The 21,279-nt window shown below is 41.3% G+C and overlaps 2 protein-coding genes across 5 annotated transcripts in view; one reads left to right on the top strand and one right to left on the bottom strand.

Moving 5' to 3' along the window:
- The window catches only part of ADGRF3 (adhesion G protein-coupled receptor F3), a 28,095-nt gene extending 14,173 nt beyond the window's left edge, over nucleotides 1-13,922 (top strand). Inside the window, exons 4-14 of one of the 2 annotated variants that reach the window (XM_072633929.1) lie at nucleotides 848-1,018; nucleotides 2,613-2,831; nucleotides 4,726-4,941; nucleotides 6,256-6,399; nucleotides 6,726-6,922; nucleotides 7,122-7,301; nucleotides 8,269-9,651; nucleotides 10,837-10,878; nucleotides 10,967-11,026; nucleotides 12,069-12,159; nucleotides 13,810-13,922. In XM_072633929.1, the coding sequence (XP_072490030.1) occupies nucleotides 848-1,018; nucleotides 2,613-2,831; nucleotides 4,726-4,941; nucleotides 6,256-6,399; nucleotides 6,726-6,922; nucleotides 7,122-7,301; nucleotides 8,269-9,651; nucleotides 10,837-10,878; nucleotides 10,967-11,026; nucleotides 12,069-12,110 (2,654 nt within the window). In that variant the 3' untranslated portion in view covers nucleotides 12,111-12,159; nucleotides 13,810-13,922. Of the gene's footprint in view, nucleotides 1-847; nucleotides 1,019-2,612; nucleotides 2,832-4,725; nucleotides 4,942-6,255; nucleotides 6,400-6,725; nucleotides 6,923-7,121; nucleotides 7,302-8,268; nucleotides 9,778-10,836; nucleotides 10,879-10,966; nucleotides 11,027-12,068; nucleotides 12,160-13,809 lie in introns of those variants that run through there. The other variant, XM_072633928.1, reaches the window with a different exon arrangement.
- A 4,260-nt stretch (nucleotides 13,923-18,182) lies between these two features.
- Nucleotides 18,183-21,279, bottom strand: part of HADHB (hydroxyacyl-CoA dehydrogenase trifunctional multienzyme complex subunit beta) — a 40,417-nt gene continuing 37,320 nt past the window's right edge. For all 3 annotated transcript variants that reach the window (XM_072633934.1, XM_072633935.1, XM_072633936.1), the window contains exons 14-16: nucleotides 20,960-21,034; nucleotides 20,213-20,377; nucleotides 18,183-18,765 (exon numbers count right to left, since the gene is read on the bottom strand). In XM_072633934.1, the coding sequence (XP_072490035.1) occupies nucleotides 18,730-18,765; nucleotides 20,213-20,377; nucleotides 20,960-21,034 (276 nt within the window). In that variant the 3' untranslated portion in view covers nucleotides 18,183-18,729. The remainder of the gene's footprint in view (nucleotides 18,766-20,212; nucleotides 20,378-20,959; nucleotides 21,035-21,279) is intronic.

The following is a 21,279-nucleotide window of genomic DNA, read 5'->3' as shown; positions in this document are numbered from 1 at the left end:
ACTTCTCAATTCTCAGTGGCTTTTGTGGGAATGGGGTAAGAGGTGGAGTGGGCATCTGTCAGCCTCTTCCTCAGTCCTTATGAAGTCAGCTCAGCTAAAGTGCTGGGATCAGTTCCTGGGAGAATGAGGCTAGGACTGCTTGTGAAGACACAGACCAGGTAAGTGCTCTGATTTTCTTCCCCACTTCCCCATTCCCTTGATCCCCAATCTTCAATTCAGCTCAAGGAGCAATAGTTAAGTGTTTACAGTGAGTCAGGGCTTACTCTAGGCTCTAGGGAAACAAAGAAAGAAATTAAGACAGTCCCTGCCCTCGGAAAACTTATATTTTACTGGAAGGTTTTAGGGAGGAGGACAAAGTGTACACAAGAAATAAATTTAAAATATATACCAAATGGGGCTTGGGAGAAATGATTAGAATGATGTGGGGAAAAGGAGGGGGGATGGATCAGGGAAGACCTTGTGTCTTTCCTGGCAGTAGTTTGAACTAAGCCTTAAATAGGGTTAGGGATTTTGTGGGTCAGAGATGAGGAAAGAGAGCTTTGCAGGTAGTGTCCTTCCTAGATATTGGTTCAAACCCAGATCACATCCTTTACCTACCAATATACATCCTGCTATGTGTGATTCAGGGATCATGCCTACTCATGGACCTTGGCTTCCTCCTCTGTAATGCTATGTAGAGTCTTACCTTCAGCTACTCTTTTTAATACTTGTTTGGTTGTGAATAACCCTATTATTCTGAGACCTAAGAGCTCTTTCTGACTAGCTCTCAGCAGCTGACTCTAAGGCAAAAGATGGTGGTTGGGTCTTGGTTTTCTTGGTCAATTTGCCTATTTTATGCCGTCTACAGTGTGTGCTGCAAAACATAACAGGAGCTTCAACTGTTCCTGTCTACCTGGGCATGGATGGAATGCCAGCATCTGCCTTCATCATGATCCCTGCCATCGCTTGAATTTCCACCCCTGTAACTACATCATCTTCCATCATCCTAACATTGGGTACTGCCAATTGCTGCCACCTGGTGAGGAGGGTTTCGAATTGATTATGACTAAGTGACTGATCATGACAAGAATCTATGGCCATGTCAATGGTATGGCATTGGGCAGGCCAGTCAAGCCCCCTTCCATCAGAAGGATGACCCAAGTCATGATCAGAGAATATAAGCTCCTAGAGAACAGGGACTGACTTTCTTTTCTATTTGCATACTCAGTGCTTAGAATACAGTAATTGCTTAAGAAATGCTTATTGACTTATTGCTTATTGACTGACTGACTGAGTAGGATAGAGTTGGTCAGAACCTTTATAACAAAAGGGCAAGATGGGAGATAAGAAAGAGACTAGAGGTTTTAAACCCTGAAGAGCCAGCACAGAGCTAATTAAGGCAAATACCAAAAGGGAACAGCAGGTGTAAGACCAGATGACTCTGGGCCAGGGTAATTTCCCTCCTCATTTCTCTGAACCAGTAGCAAGCTCATTCTGGCCTCTAATCTGATCTGAATTTTTCATTCTCATAAACCATTCCCAGACTCTTGGCAATAAAGGAAGATTCTAGCCCAGGGATGGGGAACCTGTGACCTTGAGGCACATGTGGCCCTCTAGGTGCTCAAGTGCAGCCCTTTAAATCGAAACTTCACAGAACATTCAGTCAAAGGGCTGCAGCTGAGGACCTAGAGGGCCACATGTAGCCTGCAAGTTCCCCCACCCTTGTTCAAGCCCTTCTCAGGAGACAGGGTCAGGATAGTCGTACTTTACAAATCTGTTTATGAAAGTCACAAGACCAATGGGCAGAAATGGACAGGATGTGAATCTCTACTGGAGGAAACTTCAGGGCAATCAATATTCCTTATTCCTTATCACACATACACATACACACACACATATTCCTTATAACTTATTCCTTATCACTAAAGCCACAGGGTGGTTTTGATGGGGTTCAGGGAAACTCAGCCACACCCAGTCACATGCAGGAAATTCATCTGAACAAAGAGATTTATCCAGACTTGTGCAGGCATCCTTTTTCTGAACTCCTAGGGACTGCTAAAACAACAGCAAAATGGGAACCTTGACTTTGGACAGGCCAGTCAAATTCCCTTCCTTTGGAGGGAGGGAGCAGGCCAACATAGTTAGGCTCAAGAACAGAGAGAATAAGCCAGAGTTGACCAGAACACTCATTTCAAAGGGACAAGAGGAGAGGTGGGAAATATAAACCATAGTGGTTCCAAATCCTGAACACTCAGCATAGTCATCAAGTTGGTTCAGGGCAGGTGAAAAGCCCTAGAGAGTGAAGGACAATGAGGTGGCTTTTGAGTGTCCAGTATAGATTCCTTCCTTCCCTCCTCTTGTCTTCAGACCCTAAAGAAAAAAAAAACATCCTGATAATTTATTTGGTAGAACTTTGGCTAGGAGGCTCTGGAAAACAGGCTGTTGTATCCTAAAAGGCAGAGACTATTTCATTTCTTTTTCTTTGTATCTCCAATGCCTGATACAGAAGAGGCACTTAAATAAAAGCTTTGCTGATTGATTGATTTTTGGTGGAGAAGTAGCAGCAGAAAACCCAAGTTTATTCTGAGAATCTCTTCTTTTTCTCCTGACTCTTCTGTTGACTTCCTCACTAGTCCCTGGGAACTTGAACCTGAATCCAGCCCTGCCCAGTCCTGGCAGCACCCTGACCTTGGCCATGCTCCTTAGCCATGAGGCCACGCAGCTGAGCTGGTACCTGCAGCCAGTGAGGAAACAGACCCCAGAGATGCTGCAACCTGGAACTCAGGTGTACCTTAGTGCCGAGCATGACCGGGTCGTCCTCACCATCACCAATGTCTCCATAGATTGGGCAGGTAGCTTCCTTCTTCTCCTCTTCCTACTGCTTTTCTTCTTTGTCCTGATCATTGAACCAGGAGGTTTGAAAGAGAGAAGGTAATAAGTGTGTGCAAGTACATGGAGGATTGTTATGTGGAGACTGTGGGAAAGATGATCTCCGTTTCAACTGAGGACAAAGCAAGGAAAAAGGGAGCTGAAACTGGAACCAGGAAGTTTCCTATTATTTGATAGTTAAATTTGTTAACAATGTGAAAGGCAATCGGGGAGGCTAGTGAAGGGTCAGGGAGAGAAGGTAGAAAGGAACCCTGGACCTAGAACCCAAAGGGAAAATCTCAGCCCTATTATTTGCTAGCAATGTGACCTTGAACAAGTTACTTCACTTCCTCATCTGTAAAATCAGGGTTTGGGATGAGATGATCTCTGAGATTCCTTCCAGCTCTAAATCCTATGGTAAGGAGCCACGTGATACAGGTGGAAGGTCTACTGGAGCTGGAGTCAGAAGGCCTAGGTATGAATCGTGTCTCTGCCACTTCTTACCTGTTTACTTTGGCAATTTGCTTTATGTATCCTGGAGCTATTTCCTCATCAATAAAATGCAGTGGGAAGTGGGTAGGGCTGATAGTAGACTAGATGACCTCTAGGATCCCTTCTAGCTCTGAATCAATGACCTTATGATCTTAATCTTAGATCTACCACTCTATTACTTTGGGCAAATCATTTAATCTCTGAGCCTTAGTTTCTCCTGTGAAATGGGTAACACAATTTTTGCATTGTCCTCCGTAGGGTTTTGTTGATGAAATGAGTACCCTATACAAAATACTTTGCGAGTTTTAAGTGCTTTGTAAATGTAAACGATTATTATTAACATCCTAAAAATATTAAAAGAGCAACTAGGTGGAACAGTGGATAGAGCACTGGGCTTGGAATCAGGATTCATTTTCCTCAGTTCAAGTCCAGTCTCAGACACTTACCAGCGGTGTGACCCTGGGCAAGTCACTCAATCCTGTTTACTTCAGTTTCCTCATCTGTAAAATGAGCTGGAGAAGGAAATGGCAAACTACTCCAGTATCCTTCCTAACAAAACCTCAAAATGAGGTCATAAAAATTCAGACCTGACTGAGACAACCAAATAATAACAGTAACAAAAGATGCTAGATCTCCTCATCAGCTTCCTGTTTATGGAAAGGGAAAGCCCTCTAAAGGTCCACTTAGTCTTCAATTTTATAATCCTATAATTCTTTCTTGTTAAAGTTTCTTCTTTAAAAAAAAAATAATCATTATATAACTAATATCTACTATGTATTGTGTTAGATTCTATAATGTCTTATTATACTTGAACAAATGATCCCCATTTATGCCCCTCTCTCCATCATACTTATTTCCCTGCCCTATGAATTCTTCCTTGTAACAAAGTTAAGCCAAACCAACTGGGGCAGCTAGGCAGTGTTGTGGATAGAGTACCTGGTCCTGGAGTCAGGAAGTCTCAATTTCCTGAGTTCAAATCTGAACTTTCTAGCTTACTTACTAGCTATGTGACCTTGGGCAAGTCACTTAACCCTGTTTGCCTCAGTTTCTTCATCTGTGAAATAAGCTGGAGAAGGAAATGGTAAACCACTCCAGTATCTCTTCCAAGAAAACCCCAAATAGGGTCATGAAGAGCGGGACACAACTGAAAAAAAAATGACTGAACAACAACAGATGCATTTCATCATCCTTTCTCCAGTTCAAGTTTCCATCTTCTGGGACAGCACTAGGACCCCACAGTAGGAGAATGGGGTAAAGGGGTGGGGGAGTGGGAGGGAGGAGTTCTAAGCTACCAGGGTTTGTGCTACAGACTGGCAAGGCCAGAAGTAATTGAGGGAAGCCTGGGAGAGTCAGTGTGTGCCCACAGACCAGTATGTGTGCCCACAGGCAGGTATGCATGCCGTTTTGTGTCCCGGGGTTTCTCATGGGAACTGCACCAGCTGGTGAAAGTGCCCCTGCAGGCCAATGACGTACTTCGACACCCAAGGGAGCTCTCTGTTTCCTGCAATGCCTTTTCTGGCTTCCAGTTGAGATGCTGCTTCCCCAGCATAAATCTGAGCTACGCTGCTTCCTGGAGCCCTCAATACCTACCTAATACCACAGGTGTGAGGGACTGTGGGGGGTAGGGTTGGGGAGGATATAGTCCCATCTGTCACTCTCATTCTATTTCTATATATGGTGCTCTATAAAAATGAATTGTTAGTTGTGCTTCGTTTGAGCATACTGATGGGAGATGGGGAGAAGAATCTTGAAATTTTACTGGCCCCTTTCATCTTTTGTGACCCTGATGACAAGTGTTAACTGGCTTTTCCTTACTAAGATGGAGGGACTTTATGAGGATTCCTTGAAAATTAGATTAAATATCTTCCCTTGTAACAAAGAAAATGAACCAAGCAAGATAGACCAATACAGCTGTGTGTCTCCATATCAGATACTTTTGATATCCATGATCATCTGCCCTCCGGATTCAATATCACTCATTGCATTTATCCCAAGTTTAAGTGTTTTTTTACATCCTTCTCATTTCCACTATTTTGACCATTGTGTGTGTGTGTGTGTGTACACACATACATATACATAAATCCATATACCTACATACATGTATATATATACACACACATCCATACTCCTATACATGTGTATATACATACATATACAGATATCCACATACTTACACACATTGTTCTTCTGTCTCTTCTTAGCAGTCCATACAAGACTTCTCATATTTCTCTATCAATTGAAATTCCCTATCTTCATTGCTTCTTATTACACAATACTATTTCGTCATATTTTTATATCATGGTTTGCTCAATCATCCCCCAAATGATAGAAACTTGGTTAACATTTGTTTTTTACATTTACATTTGTTTACATTTTTTCATTGTTTACGTTTTTTGTTTGCTACTACAAAAAGTCCTGCTATGAATATTTTCGTTGATATTTTTTTTAAATCATTGACTTTTTTTTTAATCATTGACTTCCGTGGGTGTACATGTCCAGTGATGCACTTGTTGGGTCAAAGTATCCGACTTTTCTCACTTAATTCCAAACTGTTTTCCAGAATGATTGTATCAATTCACATCTCCATCAGTGGTGCATCAGCTTTCCCCCTTATGTACACATACCCTTAGCGTACTTCACACATACATAAGGAGATGCCATGGCCTAATGGGAGAAGAGATCACTAGACTTGGATCTAGGAAGACCTGGGTTTCGTTCCTACTTCTCATGTTTATTAGCTCTGTGACATTGGACTTCCATCAGATAAATTTTCCTCATCAGTAAAATGAGACGATCAGACTAGATGGCCTCTTCTATCTCTAAGCTTATGATTCTACCCAGGTCCTGGGGCAATTGGCATTCATGCCAATTGCCCAAATTCTAGTAACAGAGTTCCTTTCTCTTCCTACTCTCCAGCACTCTTGTCCAGGACCCCTGGGACACAGTGTCTCACTCTCATTGTGCCAAGCTGTCCTGAGAATGATACCAAGTACACTTGTAAGGTGCAGAGCCCTGGACTGGACCCTGTGAGCATCCCTATCTCCATCTCCATTATCCGGGGTAGGAAGATCTTGCCCAGACTCTCACTGGTCCCTATCTTCATCACCATAATTCAGCGTAGGCAGTCTTGTCTAGGATCTGTGCAGCGTACCTAGTGCCTGATGAATGACAACCTCTGCTTGGAAGGATTCTAGGTCTTCCTTATCCCCAGATAGATCTAAGTCTCTGCTCTATCGTAGAGCAGAGACAAATTTAGAATCACTCAAAGATACTCCCTGCTCAAGTGGATAGGTTTCAGACTTAGACCCAATTGTAGGAAATTTCTCCACCAAGAAGAAGAAAGAGCTTCTGTAAAACCATTGAATGTGTTGTGTTTATCCCTTCAGATCAAGATACTACTTGTCCCCAGGATTCTTTGGGTGGTGACTGGAATGTCACTAAAGCTGGATACGTGGCCCAGATCCCATGTCCTATGAACAGGATAGGAATGATTGAGAGGCACTGTGGGGCCAAAGGCGTCTGGGGACCCATCAACAGCAGCTGCACTGATGTGAAGCTAGTGGCCATGTTTCACAGAGCCCAGGTGATGCTTTTGAAGCACTTTTAATGCTGCAGAACTTATGTCCTAAGCTAAATTCACCTCATGAGTCAGGAGGTGTGCAACTGTGCAGGGAGAGAGGCATAGGACTTAGAAAGCTTGTTTTCAGAGCCTTTATGTCAAGGCTCTTGCCCAGTGCTTTCTCTCCTTTCCCCTGATGTCCCTTTTCTTCTTTCTGATACAGCTGTTGTTGGCAGGCCAAGGTGAGCCAAAGAGGAAGGTGCCTCAGCTCATGACACAGTTGCGGAAGCACGTAGCAGCTGTGAGTTCTCCCTCTGACTTATTAGCACTTCTGGATACTGTGAAGATCTTGGCCCAGGTGGTGACCAGGGCCAGGATAGAACTTAACTGCAAGACCTTGGAGGTGAGCACAGTCTCAGGAGTCACAGCACCAAGGGAGTAGGCAGCCTGGGAGAAACGCTATAGGACTAGTCTTTTTTTGGCCTCCTTCTAGGAATTTCTGCCCTCTTCGGCAAGCCCTTGGACTTGTGGATACTAGTTCTTTCTAGTAATCCATGTTTGTCTTCTGGCCTGTCCATTCCTTGCAACATACCTGCCTCTGAGCTTGTGATGGGGACATGATGTTCTGGAGAGGTAGAGTTGGTTGAAAGCTAGGAGAGCTGAGGTCTCTGCCACATGTACACAGAAACAAAGATACCTAGGTATTCATTTCCATATACAGAGACATGAACATGAACCCTAACAAACACATAAACACAGATGTTCAAATTTACTCACACATGCTAGCATACATGCATGTACAATTGTAATCATACCAGGGTCAAATGGATATACATAGATCCCCATTTAAAAGACAGGGATATATGTGCATCTCAGGAATTGTCTGGCTGATCATGCATATTCATGGCACATGCATACATGGTACAAAAGTAGACAGAATCTATGAAACATATAATACATAAGAACACACAAATGTATATATAGACACTCTTCTCCCAATTTGTGCATATTCATGCCAATGTTGACTCACACCACTGACTTCCATGCATAATTATTGATTCCACAACCCTAGGCTATGTCAGGGGAGAGGGAGCACAAGAGAGACCCTTTGAAGGTGACACAAGGGATGTCAAGTAAATAGGTTGTTTAGCCTGTAGATAGAACTTGAAAGTCGACTCAATAGCCAGAGTATGTCAGTAAGTGCCTTGTTTAGTTTGCTGGATAGCTGACTTCCTCTTTCACACATCTGCCCTTGCTTTCTCTACTTTTGATTTTCTCTGGGGAGGGGGATGCAAGCAAAGTTATATACTCCTGGCTGAGTTCATGGGCTCTCTCCAATTGGGGCTAATTTTTGTGTTGAATGGCTGCAGGATTTTCTGAAGGCCACAAATGACCTCTTGGAGTTGGATCCCAATTCTATTTGGGCCCCAGCCCAGGCCCAGGTGCCCTCGGTGAGTTCAGCAATCCTGCAGGCTGTGGAGAGCCTGGGTCAAAGCCTGCATCCCAATGATCACCCCTTCTATCTCACCTTGCCCAATGTGCAACTACAGACTGAGCTTCTTGAACCTATGACACCAGAGGACTACAGTGTCTCCTTCTCCACTCATCCCCCTCTCAGAGCAAAAATCTCCCGCCATGCACTGGCTGAATTGGCTTGGAAGACTGGCCATGTCAGTATCACCAGCATGGTACTGAATAAATTGGGCCATATCCTACCCATGAACTATGGGCAAGGGTTAAGGGACTTACTCTATGCCCCTCCTGGCTTGGTTCTCTCCAGCTCCATCAAAGATGATAATCAGACTGTAACCAAGGTGGAGATCATTATGGATTTTGGGGGTACAGAGGGTATTCCCACTTGTGTTTTCTGGGACCACAACCTCTTCCAGGGTGCAGGTGCCTGGTCAAAGGAGGGCTGTGAGACTAGAATGGGTGACACCAGCAGCACCACTCAGTGTATCTGCTTGCACTTAACCTCCTTTTCCATCCTTATGTCCCCCCATTCTGTCCCAGACAACTGGACTTTGACATTGCTGACCCATGTGGGTTTGGGGGCCTCAATATTGGCACTGCTGTTATGTCTGGGAGTATACAGAATTGTATGGAGGGCTGTGGTCCGGAATAAGATATCTTACTTTCGACATGTGGCCTTACTCAATGTGGTACTCTGCCTGCTTGCTGCTGATACCTCCTTTCTTGGTACATCACTATTGTCCTTAGGCCCCAACAGCTCATTTTGCCTGCCTGTTACCTTCCTTTGCCATTTTTTCTATTTAGCTGCTTTCTTCTGGATGCTAGCCCAAGCCCTGGTGCTAGGGCATCAGCTCCTCTTCGTCTTTCACCAACTGTCTAAACGCTATGTACTGCCCATCATGTTTGTCTTGGGCTACCTATGCCCACTGGGGTTCGCGGGTACAACATTGGGCGTGTACCTCCCTCAGGGAAAATATGTGCGGGAGGACACATGCTGGTTGGATGGGAAGGGTGGAGCAATCTATACTTTTGTGGGGCCAGTGTTAGTCATTGTAGGGGTGAACGGGCTGGTGCTGGCGATGGCTGTGGTGAAACTGCTCAGGCCCTCATTGTCTGAGGGGCCCCAGATTGAGAAGCAGCAGGCTCTTCTAGGTGTGATCAAGGCACTGTTCATCCTTATGCCCATCTTCGGTCTGACTTGGGTGCTGGGCTTAGCCATTTTGAAGGACAGAGGCAACAAGTTCTCTCACTACCTGTTCACAGTTCTGAATACCTCCCAGGTAGGTGACAAAGTCCTGATTATTCTTGTCACCCATGACCACCTGGCAAAGTGATGCTTAACTAGTTAATAGCAACTATTTTCCCATGGCCCATTACTTGGCATTAATCAGCTTCCTAGCCTCAATTTGACCTTTCTTTCCTTCTTCCCTACTTTCCCCTACCTGGTAAGATTCCCCAGGAATTCCAAGTTCTGAGGTTCTACTGACATGACTGCCCCTGAGGCAGTGCTCTCTAGGGAGCTTGCTATAAGGGCAGAGTTACAACTCTGGGACCCATTAAAACTGGACTCTATTCCCAGATTATTGTAGTCAAGGCTGGTTCCTTCCCTCTTTTGAATCACTTTCCCCATCTACAAAAGAACAAGAATAATACCCTTTCCCCAGGGATGTTGAGGGAAGGGTAAATGAGATAATGATGAGCATTTGTATTAACATTTACTTGAGCACTTACATAGTTCCAGATACCAAAGAAGACAATTTCTGGACACCCTAAAATTGTCAGTACTTCAAATTCTTTTGCTATGCCCCACATAAATATACCTTCACCAAAGATCTACTTCAGTGACTCGTTGTGGGGTGAATCATAGGTTCACAGAGCTAAAGCTGTAAGGGGCCTCAGGTTACCTAGACCAGCCCCCTCATTTTAAAGTGATTTGCTCTAGATCAAGTAAGTAATAAGCATCTGGGCTCAATGGCAGAGCTCAATCTGGAAAGTCTTCCATTACATTTCAGCAGACAGACTGTCATCTGAAAATGAGCTTAGCCAAATCAGTTCAAAGTTGGACACCCGGTTTTGAATTATTTTGGTTACAGCAACTCATGACACTAAGGTGTGAAGGGGTTATCATCTGCATTACTGGAGATCCACACCCGTGGATCTCTTAATAAAGTACTGAAGAAAGTACAGGAGTATGACAATATTCAAAATAAAAAACTATGAAGTCGCCGGTAATTTCGTAGACAAATATTCCAGTGGAAGAGTCTTAGGATTTGATTCAAGCAGATGGGACAAAGGTTAGGTATATGGCAGGATAACCAGGGAAAGACAAAATATCAGGCTTTTTAATCACAGTGGCAAGAGGAGTAAAAAGTGTAGTTTTTGCTCACTGAGCAAATCTTGCCTTCATCCCCGCTTCCTAAGAGGAGGGTCCTCACCAATGCTTTTTCCCTTGTCTCTCCTCTCAGGGGATCTTCATTCTATTCTTTGGCTGTCTTATGGATAAGAAGGTGAGAGTGCTTGCCCACCCTTCTCGACCTGACTCTTGGCCATAAGGACATGCCAGTCCTACTAGCATGTGCTTTATTTCCTTTGCAGGTACACGAAGCATTGCTCAAACATTTCTGCTGTATTCCTGCTGTCTCCACTGTCTCCCTGGTGAGTTGGCAGCATTCCCTCCCCAGCAGAGACAGTCCATAGACAAGTCAGGAGGTAGAATTAGGGCCTGAGTTCTAATTCTATGGGCTAGGCTTAAGATACTTCTTTTGATATGATTGCTTTATTTAACACATATAAAGAAGCAGTGTACATTGACCCTTAAGTCGAGGACCCAAATTCAAATCTGGCATCAGACACTTACTAGCTGTGTGATCCTAGACAAGTCACTTAACCCTGATTGCACCCAAAAAGAAGAAAACAGCAGTGTGGCTTAGTGGAGAGTCAGCTAGCCTCAAAGCCAGGAACCTGGATTCAAGTCTGACGCACAGTGGCTGAGTGAGCCCAGTGCCCTGGGAAACTCTGGAAGAGGCAGAGAAGGTGCCAACCTGTGTGGAGTAATGAGTTCCTCATCTGAGAGTTCCCTATACCAGAGAAATCACTAGCCCAAGCTTTAACCCTATTAAGTACCACTTTGATGCTTCCTGGAGGGACAGAGCCTGAGCCAACTCTAGTAGGTCGGACTAAATGTGGAAAGACTTCAGGTAAGAATCATCCTAAGGGTGAGGAGAATCATCCACAGAAGGCTGACCACCAGGTGGTTGGTGCTTTTGGTCACAACTTATGAAAATATCACTATGACACAGGATTGTGATCTGTATGAGAAAGAGAGTATTGATACCAACCCCAAAAAATCAAATCTCTTCAACTTCCTTTTTTAAATCTTAAGTGCCTAGGATTCCCTTTATCATCCAAAGAATAATGGGAAGATTAGAGATTCAGAACATTTGGATTCCTGATTATGGCTCTGTTTGACATCACTTCTGGGCCCCCAGTCATGCTTCACACAAAGGTGTATAGGTGTGGACAGGGCTTTGCCAACTACAGAGCTAGAAAAGATGTCAATTACTCTGGATGTGTTTGACAACAGTGCTCTAAGCCTCTGCAGCAAAAGAAAAAGAGTGTAGGCACACAGACTCATTCTGTGTATGGGGACAGATAACTAGCAAACCTCTCTCAGAAACTGGCTTCCTTTGCTCCACAGCAGGCCACAAATGGCATGAGCGACTTGGAGTGCAGCAAATGAAGAACAGAGGACATTCTTGGGGACCACACGAGACAACGGCCTTAAAAAGGTGATTCAGGAACAGCTTGAACAAAGGGGGCCCTCTTCAGGAGCCGTGCCAGTGTTCACACCTGAGGGGCAAGAAAATCTTATGCAGAAAATATAGGCTTTCCCTGGGTGAACAGCTTTACAAAGAAGTGACCGGGCCAGTCACAGCATCTGGCTGATGGTGATTCTAGAGCACCTTCAGTTCTGGTCTTGGGAGAAAACAATGGGATCATTTGGCTAGGACATGAATTCCCTCTAAAAATCTTTCTTCATGTTACAAAACCATCATTGCTTCCATAAATTATCCTTTGAGGCCCTAAGCAAAATCACCTTTTTTGTTGTTCAGTTTTTTTAGTCATGTTTGACTCTCCATGACTCCATTTGGGGTTTTCTTGGCAAAGATGTTAGAGAGGTTTGCCATTTCATTCTCCAGTTTATGTTACAGATGAGGAAACTGAGGCAAACAGGGTTAAGTGACTTGCCCAGGGTCATACACCCTTCGTAAGTGTCTGAGGCCAGGTCTGAATGCAGGAAAATGAGTCTTCCTGATTCTAAGCCCAGCTGTCTATTCACTGTGCCACCTAGCTGCCCCTTCTTTTTTAATCTTTGTTAAAAGGGATAGCTCACTGATCAAGGGAAAGTAGGAGGGATATAGTCAGAAATAAAAAATAACATAAAAACAGAAAATTAATCTCAGTTTTTAGACCTGTCCTTTCATTGTATAAGGAACTCTGGATGAAGAAACTCCTACCAAGTAGCTGTCTAGCCACAGAGTCAGTCTGTATCAGGGTAAACCTGAACCCAGGAACTCATCTTCCTGAGCTCAAATCTGGCCTCAGACACTTACTAGCTAGGAGTCCCTGGGCAAATCACTTAACCCTTTTGGCCTCAGTTTCCTCATCTCTAAAATGAGCTGGAGAAGGAACTGGCAAACCTCTCTAACATCTTTGCCAAGAAAATCTCAAATGGGGTCACAGTCGGACACAACTGAAAACAAATAAAACAGAAGGAAAAAAACCCACCCAGTTCAGCAACAGTGTTTGACAGAACATATGTTATTCCATAAGCTTAGTCCACCTCTTGAGGAGAGGAGTGAGGTTCACTTTCCCCAGAGCTGAGCTATCAACAAGCATTTATTAGATTCGTATTTGTGTTACACAAAAACTAACCTTGAGACCACGTTCTCAAGGTGGGATGGGAAATGAGGTATACATAGAAAATTAAATACATGACAATGTAGTTTAAAAAGGTTCTGGGCACTAATTCCTGGGGAATCAGGCTGGCTACCTGTAAGACATGGCATTTGAACTAAGGTTTGCAGGAACCAAATTCTAATTTTGGTCTTGGTCTTATCCTCAGCTTCTGCAAGTGGGAAGAATGAATGAAGCCTTCAGGAAAGCTGCCATTACAATTAGCCACCCTCAGAAGCTTTCCAGCTTGTATCAGAATTTCATGGATTGATATAGCTAAAGCCTTAGTAAACAGATCTTTCCAGTCATAAAGCTCACAGGAACAGACCACAAAGTCCAAAAACATTTAAGCTGCTATTGCCTATTTTAGCTGATGCAACTATTTAGATATGATATTTGTAAATTATTAGCAAAATGGCTTCATTCTTTTCACCAAAAATAGCTAGTGAGCTGAATTTTTTTTTTTTTTTGGTCTATTCCAGTTTTGAAGAGATCTGGCTTGATGAAGATTCTGTTCTCACACACACTGCTGGTACATGTGGCAAGAGTTGACATACTGTCCTTTTGCCATTCCAAAAAAATGAAATCAGCAACTTTAAAACTTGCCTTTAGATCTGTTTTTTAAAAACTGAAGCTTTTCAGATGTTTCATGTATTAAATATATGCAAATTGAAGAACAGGAACCAATTCAAGAAATTATTTAAAAGGACTGCTTATAATCTGTAGGTGGTATGAAGAGTGACTGTTTTAGAGCATTAAGTGTGAAATTATGGAAAACTTTGAAAAAGGACAAGAGAAAGTTGGATCCTGATGTTGGACTGGCATAACTTTCTTTTTTAAAAAAAGTTTTATTGATAGATTTTGTTTTTACATCAATCAATGACCTCCTTCCTTACTGCCCCATCCCTCTACAGTTTGAAGCCAGCAGATGGATTCATGTTGTGTATGACTGGGTATATACAATCCAATTCTTCTCCCCCCACCAAAAAAAAAAAAATGTGACTAGTGCAAATCTTTCCAGCAAAGTCACAATTTTTATTTGTCCTCCATCATGTATCCCAATGGATAAAAAGGATAGTATTATAATTGTCTTAAGAAGATTCTGAAGATCATCTGGTAAGACAAGGTAGTGGACACTGAGGTCCTCTCTTAAGTTACAGGGTCCCTACAGGGACTCTTTCTCTTGTAACAAAGGAAAAGACTCAAGGGAAAACATGGGATACAGTGACTTTCTCTGACACTATATGCAACATTCTTCCCTAAGAACTGACATGATTTTTTTTTAAGTCTTCATGGATTCTCAGATATAAGGGAGCCATAATACATGAAATGCAGAAGTGTGCGTTACAAGTTCTGGAAGAAGCATTTTGTAGAATGAGATATGTGGAAAGGGGCAAGGCAGGATATAATCCAGAATAATCTTGCCCTTTCATATAAATGAGGGGTTTTATTATTAGAGGAAACTTTTTTTCCCCAGGGAAATTTATTTAGAACTTTTAATGATTTGCTTAAAGTCCCAGAAATGGGGCCCCCTGAAATATCTGCACATGAATTTAGAACATCTTGCAAATGAAGGGTACCTCTTACACACCCTCTGTTCCTGTCTGTCTTATTGACAATCTAGTCATCCATGTAGTCCTAACAGTCAGCCCAACCACTCTGAAGTCACAGTTTGGAAATAACAGGCAAATAATAGAATTATATTGTGTATGTCTGGATATATATACTCCCATTCTTTTTCTCCAATAATTACATGTAATCAGTGCAAACTTTTTCAGCAAAACCACTATTTTCTACTTGGCTCATTTTATAAATCTTCTATCATGTAGCCCAATAGATAAAAGGTACCTGGCTTTTACAACAGGGCTTTTACTCACTTTCAGTTTCACAATTTAAATGATTAATAAAAAAGGGTATTGAAAATTATTTTAGAGGTCTTAAAAAAAACTAGGAGGAAATTTTAAGAAACTGGAAACAAGTTATTACCTTCATTTGTTAATTTACCATATAAGTTTCTGATACTGTAAATAATGAGACTAGCTCTATGAATTCCAAAAACATTTACGGGGAGGAGGAGACTTGAAAAGCTAGAGCCAAGTAAAGATACTAATCACCTGAAATTGAAAAACCATTTACTGCTCCTATATAGCAGTTACAGCAGAGATGTCAAACATGTAGCCAGCAACTTGAACAAGGTTAAAATGTAACTGAGAAATATTTAACAAATTAAATAAAAGTACAATAGAACATAGATAATATTAATATGTGGTTTTCTAGGTCAACATGTGGTCAGCTGGGATGTTTACGTACAGCTCAATGGCCCACATTTCTATTTCAGTTTGACAGCCACTGACCTACAGCAATGAAATTAACTAACACTATTTGCATGGTTCTGTAGGGTGGGTGCATTCATATCTGAAGTTAATTATCTTCTAGGCCGTCTTCAGCTGGGACTTCAGCCCTGCTGCCTTAGACTCCAGTCTGGTTTCTGCAGATGAAGTCAATTTAAGTAGTATCTTAAGTCCAAAGATCTCTGGGCCAGGAATGTGTTGGTAGATGTTTAACAACTAGCTCTCCAGAAACATTATGTGCCCAAAACACAGTTTTAAGTTTAATCTGTATTACTGATATTTTTTCCATCACTTAAGTCTAGACAACCAACAGAACAATGAATCAAACCCTGATTTTATAGCATTTTCCGAGTTTTAAAGTACAAATGCTAACACTGAAAATTTAACACTCGATGGCAAGCTGGCTGGAGCTGGCTCAGCACACCACTGTCTCTGGCTGAGTGTTCCACAAGGTCATTCAGAATTAAGTTTTTATAGTCATTCTGAAGGCTGTGGCAGTACTTGATTGGTCATTTCAAACACTGTACTTTAAGCATCTGTTCACACAGTTCAAACTTTGCTCAAAGAAGTTGGGAAAAAGGGTGGGCAAAAAGGCTAAGTGAACTCCCAGTGTTAGACATCATGGACAATCAGGGAAAATGCCTGATTAGGATTCCCTCATTGGTCAAATTGAATATTTGAATATTTTCAGTACAGCAGCAGCCCAATGAATGCATATGTGTTGAGTACCACAAGCAAGCTTAATCTATTTATTTAACACAGTTACACATAACAGTTATACATGATGATGAAAGTTACTATCTGAGGCTTTAGAATATGAGAGTTTGACATTTTTACTTAGGGAGAATTTCTACCATACTATGGATACTCTCTTAAAAATTTTTGGAAGAAGTTGATCCTTGGTTATAAAAAGTTAATTTGGAACACTTGGCATTTTGCTGTAAACACTGGAGAGATGATCTATTTAAATTCTCTTTTTTCCCTAAAAATGGCTCACTTCAGAATTTTTTTTTAATTTCCATCTCCAGAAGTTTTCTTCTTTCATCTCCTCTCAGACCTTCTTCCCTTCCTACCATGAACATTTTGGTTTTTGTCCAGATGTAGGGTTTCATTGGTGTGGGGAACTAACTCCCTCTGCTGCTACAGACTAAGAATTCACCTGGTGCTTGGTCTCACATTTGCCTGGTCCACTGGGAGATGACATGATTCAGGAGCATAGACTTAGAATTGGAAGGAGCCTCCGAGGGCATCTAGTTCAGCCCTCTCATTTCACATACAAGGAAACTGAAGGTCCAAAAGGCAAATGACTTGGCCATAGTCATGTGAGTAGCTAAACAGGAGAGACAGGACATGTTAAAGCATAATGCTCCAGGCTCAGACCCCTAAATGAACAAAGGTTATAGACTGAGAAGCTTGGAGCTAAGTCTTACTGCCCAAGAAAAAGCATCTAGATGTCACTGTAAAGTGCCACACCTCAGATGTGAAACATCTGGGGAGAAGCCAATAAAATGGGCAAGATGATCCACAGACTGATATATAAGGACTGATCAAAATGATTAGGATTCTTTAGTTTGGAAAAATGACTAATAAGAAGGAGACAGAACTGAAGTTCATAAAATCATGTGGAACATGAATATTAACCTGTCAAATGATTAAGTGATAAATCAGGGGCCACCTTTGAACCCAGAGTGAAGCAAGTTTAGAATAAATAAAAGTACTATTCCAAATACCCAGTTGTGCAAGAAAGCTATAATTAAAGGTGTTAAGCAGCAGAACTTTACTTTGTGGAAAAAAAAATTCCCTAACCTGAGGTCACCACAGAGATGGAAGCCAAACATCTGCCAGGAACACATCTGTTACATTCCTACATAAACACAGAGAGCTGATGGACTTGGATTTAAAGTTATTTTTAACTTTAAAATTCTATAAAAGCTAACTTTTGAAGAAGATATATGCCCTAGTGAAAATGGCAATTTCTGCTCCTTTTATATTTTTATTCTATTTATAGAATGCTTTTCAACTTTAAAATCTCATGTAGAAAGAAGCATGCTGACAAGGCCATAGGGTAAAGGATGTGGTTGGCCTGACCCATTCTGTCCAGCCTACCTTGTGGATAATCTTGATTGCAAACCGCTGGAATCTTACAAGACAAAATAAACAGCAGCAGGGCAGTTTCCTTTCTCAAAGCACATTTTCTTTAGTGAATTTAAAAAAAAAGAGGCCAGAGGATCTAAGGTATACTGGGCTAAGTTCAGAGTTTTCCAACATTTCATTAAATATTCGTCCAATACACCTCTGTTCTAAAGCACGAAATTATTTTACTTTGGGCTAGAAATCCATAAGCAAACTACTCAGAAGAAACCATTGGTGTATACCCCTCTGATTCTTATGATTGATTTAAATGAACCTATAATTAGCCTATGATTTAACTAGAGCCATGATGATACTTAGCAAGAACTACCAAACCACACTCCAACACAGACCCTGTAAAAAAGCATCCAATCTCTAATACTTCTTCAGTTTATTAAGGTGGGCAAATAGGAATGATATTTCCATATCTAAACATTTACTGATGTTTCTCAGTGTAGTTTAGACTTTGCATCATCCTTTCATTATTAAATTAGATTAGGCACTTGGTTTGTATTTTATTTAGAATGAAACGATATTTACCTGTATGTTATTAACAAAATAAAATTCTGAATGAGTAAATTTTGAGAAGGTAACACAGATGATCTCAACTCTTAGTTATCCATTCCCCAAAATTACAATGACTCATTTAGTTTGTAATGAAACTGACCAAAAGAATTTTAAAAAGAAAAAGACCTCTTTGGAAGCATTATATTGTTAAGAAATCCTTGAAAGAGTTACAAGCCATGATAACTGAATAGCTCAGAGCACTCATGAGGCTTAATGAGGAAATATTTAACGAAAGGCTGTAAATTCTGCTTTCCTAAGGGAAGCATACAAGGATAGATGACTTTGTATTAGGGCACTGAAATGACACTGCCTAGCATAGGACTCCCATAGATCCTTCGAGACTCTCTAGTCTCCTTACTTGGGGTAAGCTTCCACAATCATAGCATGGCCCTGAAAAGAAGAAAGAAGTGTTGTCAGGTAATAGTAATAATTGTCATTACTGTTATTGTCATTTATATTATCAATAATCATGCATTATTAATAAATAGGTAGCATTTTTATATAGTACCTACTATGTGCTAGGCACTGTGCTAAGCACTTTACAAATATTATTTCATGTGCTTCACACAACAACCTTGCAAGGTAGGTGCTATTATTGTCCTCAATTTACAGTTGAGGAAACTGAGCTAGGCAGAAATTAAGTGACTTCTTATATTGTCTGACAGCTCTAAACATACATTAGGTGGTTACAAAGAACTGTTGTTCTATACCCGTAATTTCCTTTGGTCAGCACCAATGCTGAAAAATGCAGGGTGACTATTACTATCACTGTTTTGAAAAGAAGGGTAAAATACAGTAGAAAAACCCCAGATGCAGAGCTGGCTGACCGGGCTCTAAGCTCCCATTTGCCACTTAGCACCTTTGTGATCTTGGGCAAGATGTTTAGCCTTTCTGGGACTCAGTTTCCTCATCTGCAGAAGGGGGATGATATTTCTGCTACCTACCTCAAATGGCCTGTTGTAAGAAAAGTATTTTGCAAGTCCTTAAGTCTTATGTATAAATATCAGTTGATTTTTAATGTGAAATTATACAGGTTTAAAGACCTTTTCAATAATTTTGTTCCCAACTTCGTGGTATATCAGCAATTTCCCCTTTCAGAATCATTAGGAACATACATTAAATGTTTTAATAAATTTTACTTCCTTAGTTTAATGCACCATTCACAAGGAACAGCCATTTGCTGACTATTAATTACCAAAAATCTGTTATCAACCTCACACAGAAATTTTTTTAGAGGCAAAGGACAGGGTATCCAACAATTTAAAGTCTTTAAAAATGTAGTTCGCTATCCAGGGAAGGTTACTGTAAGTGAAAAAAACATAACAAGATCTTCTCAGGCCAGTAAGGAAACACGGAGTCCAGGTAGCCTTTCTTTTTAGTTCCATTACCACAATAAGGTCCTAGCCAGGCCATCTCTGCAGTGACTCAGTAAAACAGGGTGGGAACTATATCAGAACAAAACAATTTTCTCTGCATTTAAACAATAATAAATTAGTCAAAGGCAAATTAATTCTCTAGTTGGGCAATTAAAATGCAGTTCAATTCTCTAGAAAAACACTACACCTTCTGAAGCAGTTTTATGGACAAGGTACCTTTCTTAGAAATAGCTAATAAGATCAGGATGAATTTTATGAGGAAAGAGAAGACAAAAAGGGCTTCTTCTAACCTCCAGTTGCCTAAATACCATTTAGAGAGAACAAAGCCTTCCAAAATGGCCAAAACTAAAAAGAGGACATGTCCCATGATACTTAACATTCTCAGAAGGTGCTGTTTTCAGTTCCTTTCTGATATAAGGAAATGAATATTAGGAGGAGCCTGTGCTATTGGTGTAACTTACCTGTCCTCCTGCTGCACAGGCAGCCACTAATCCATATTGACCACCGTCTTTCCTTAACCTGTTAGCAGCTGCCATAACCAGACGACAACCAGTGGCACCAAAGGGATGTCCAAGAGACAGGGATCCACCCCAGGTGTTAAATTTCTCCAAAGGAGGTGCACCAACCTATTGCCCATAGAAACAAAAGGACAAACATAACATTAGGTAGACTTAGGGAAAGCTTGCCAGGCTTGTAGCAATAGGAAAACCCAGGATTAATCAAATACACGGGGCTCTGAAGCACTAAACATTTGTCAATCATATTAGTGTGATAGAAAGAGAGCTGACCTTAGACTCACAGAACTAGAGTTTGAATCTGGTCTATCACTAACTATCTACCTATGTCTCTTAGCTTCTCTGGGTATCAGTTTCCTCCTCTGTAAGTGAGGAGATTGGATTAGATGACTTCTAAGGTACAGTTCTAACTCTAGATTTATGTATGATCCTATTATTGCAAAGCAAAAACCCCCCAGGGTGACTGGCAGCGGTCAAATACCTTTCATCAGTAAAAACAGAGTAACCGCAATGTGACAAATTTGACTTTTTGTATTTGCTGAAGAATTTGAAAGTTAGTATAACTACGATACAGCCTCAGAGAAATATATTTAAATTAATAGAAAATTTCTCTTTGAACATGTGTTTGCATATAATTCAGCTCCAATGTTCACATGCATTAGAAATTCAAACACGTTTCATTTCAAAACTTACCTTGGATTTCCTACCCATGTAGTTTTGTGCAAACCAATCTGAATCCATTGCTTTCAGGTTAGCCAAAATCTGACCCTAGGAAGGAAAATAATTTTTTTTAACGTCAAGTATCTTACTAAAACCAAAATGTGGCCAAAACATTGTTTCAGGTATGAGTTTAAGCGACTTTAAAGATAATGATGCTGATTTTTTTTCTGGGGAAAACATTTTAGCTCCTGTGAAAGGTTCTAAGAAGTATTCGAAACCAAAGTGCTTTTCACCATCCTGTGGAGCATTTGCCTGAATTTTTTTCAATACAGTGGGTCAGTAGCCTCAGAGAG

The sequence above is a fragment of the Notamacropus eugenii genome, chromosome 1, assembly GCF_028372415.1.
Source record: "Notamacropus eugenii isolate mMacEug1 chromosome 1, mMacEug1.pri_v2, whole genome shotgun sequence".
NCBI lineage: Eukaryota > Metazoa > Chordata > Mammalia > Diprotodontia > Macropodidae > Notamacropus > Notamacropus eugenii.
This window is presented reverse-complemented; position numbering and strand designations above follow the sequence as displayed.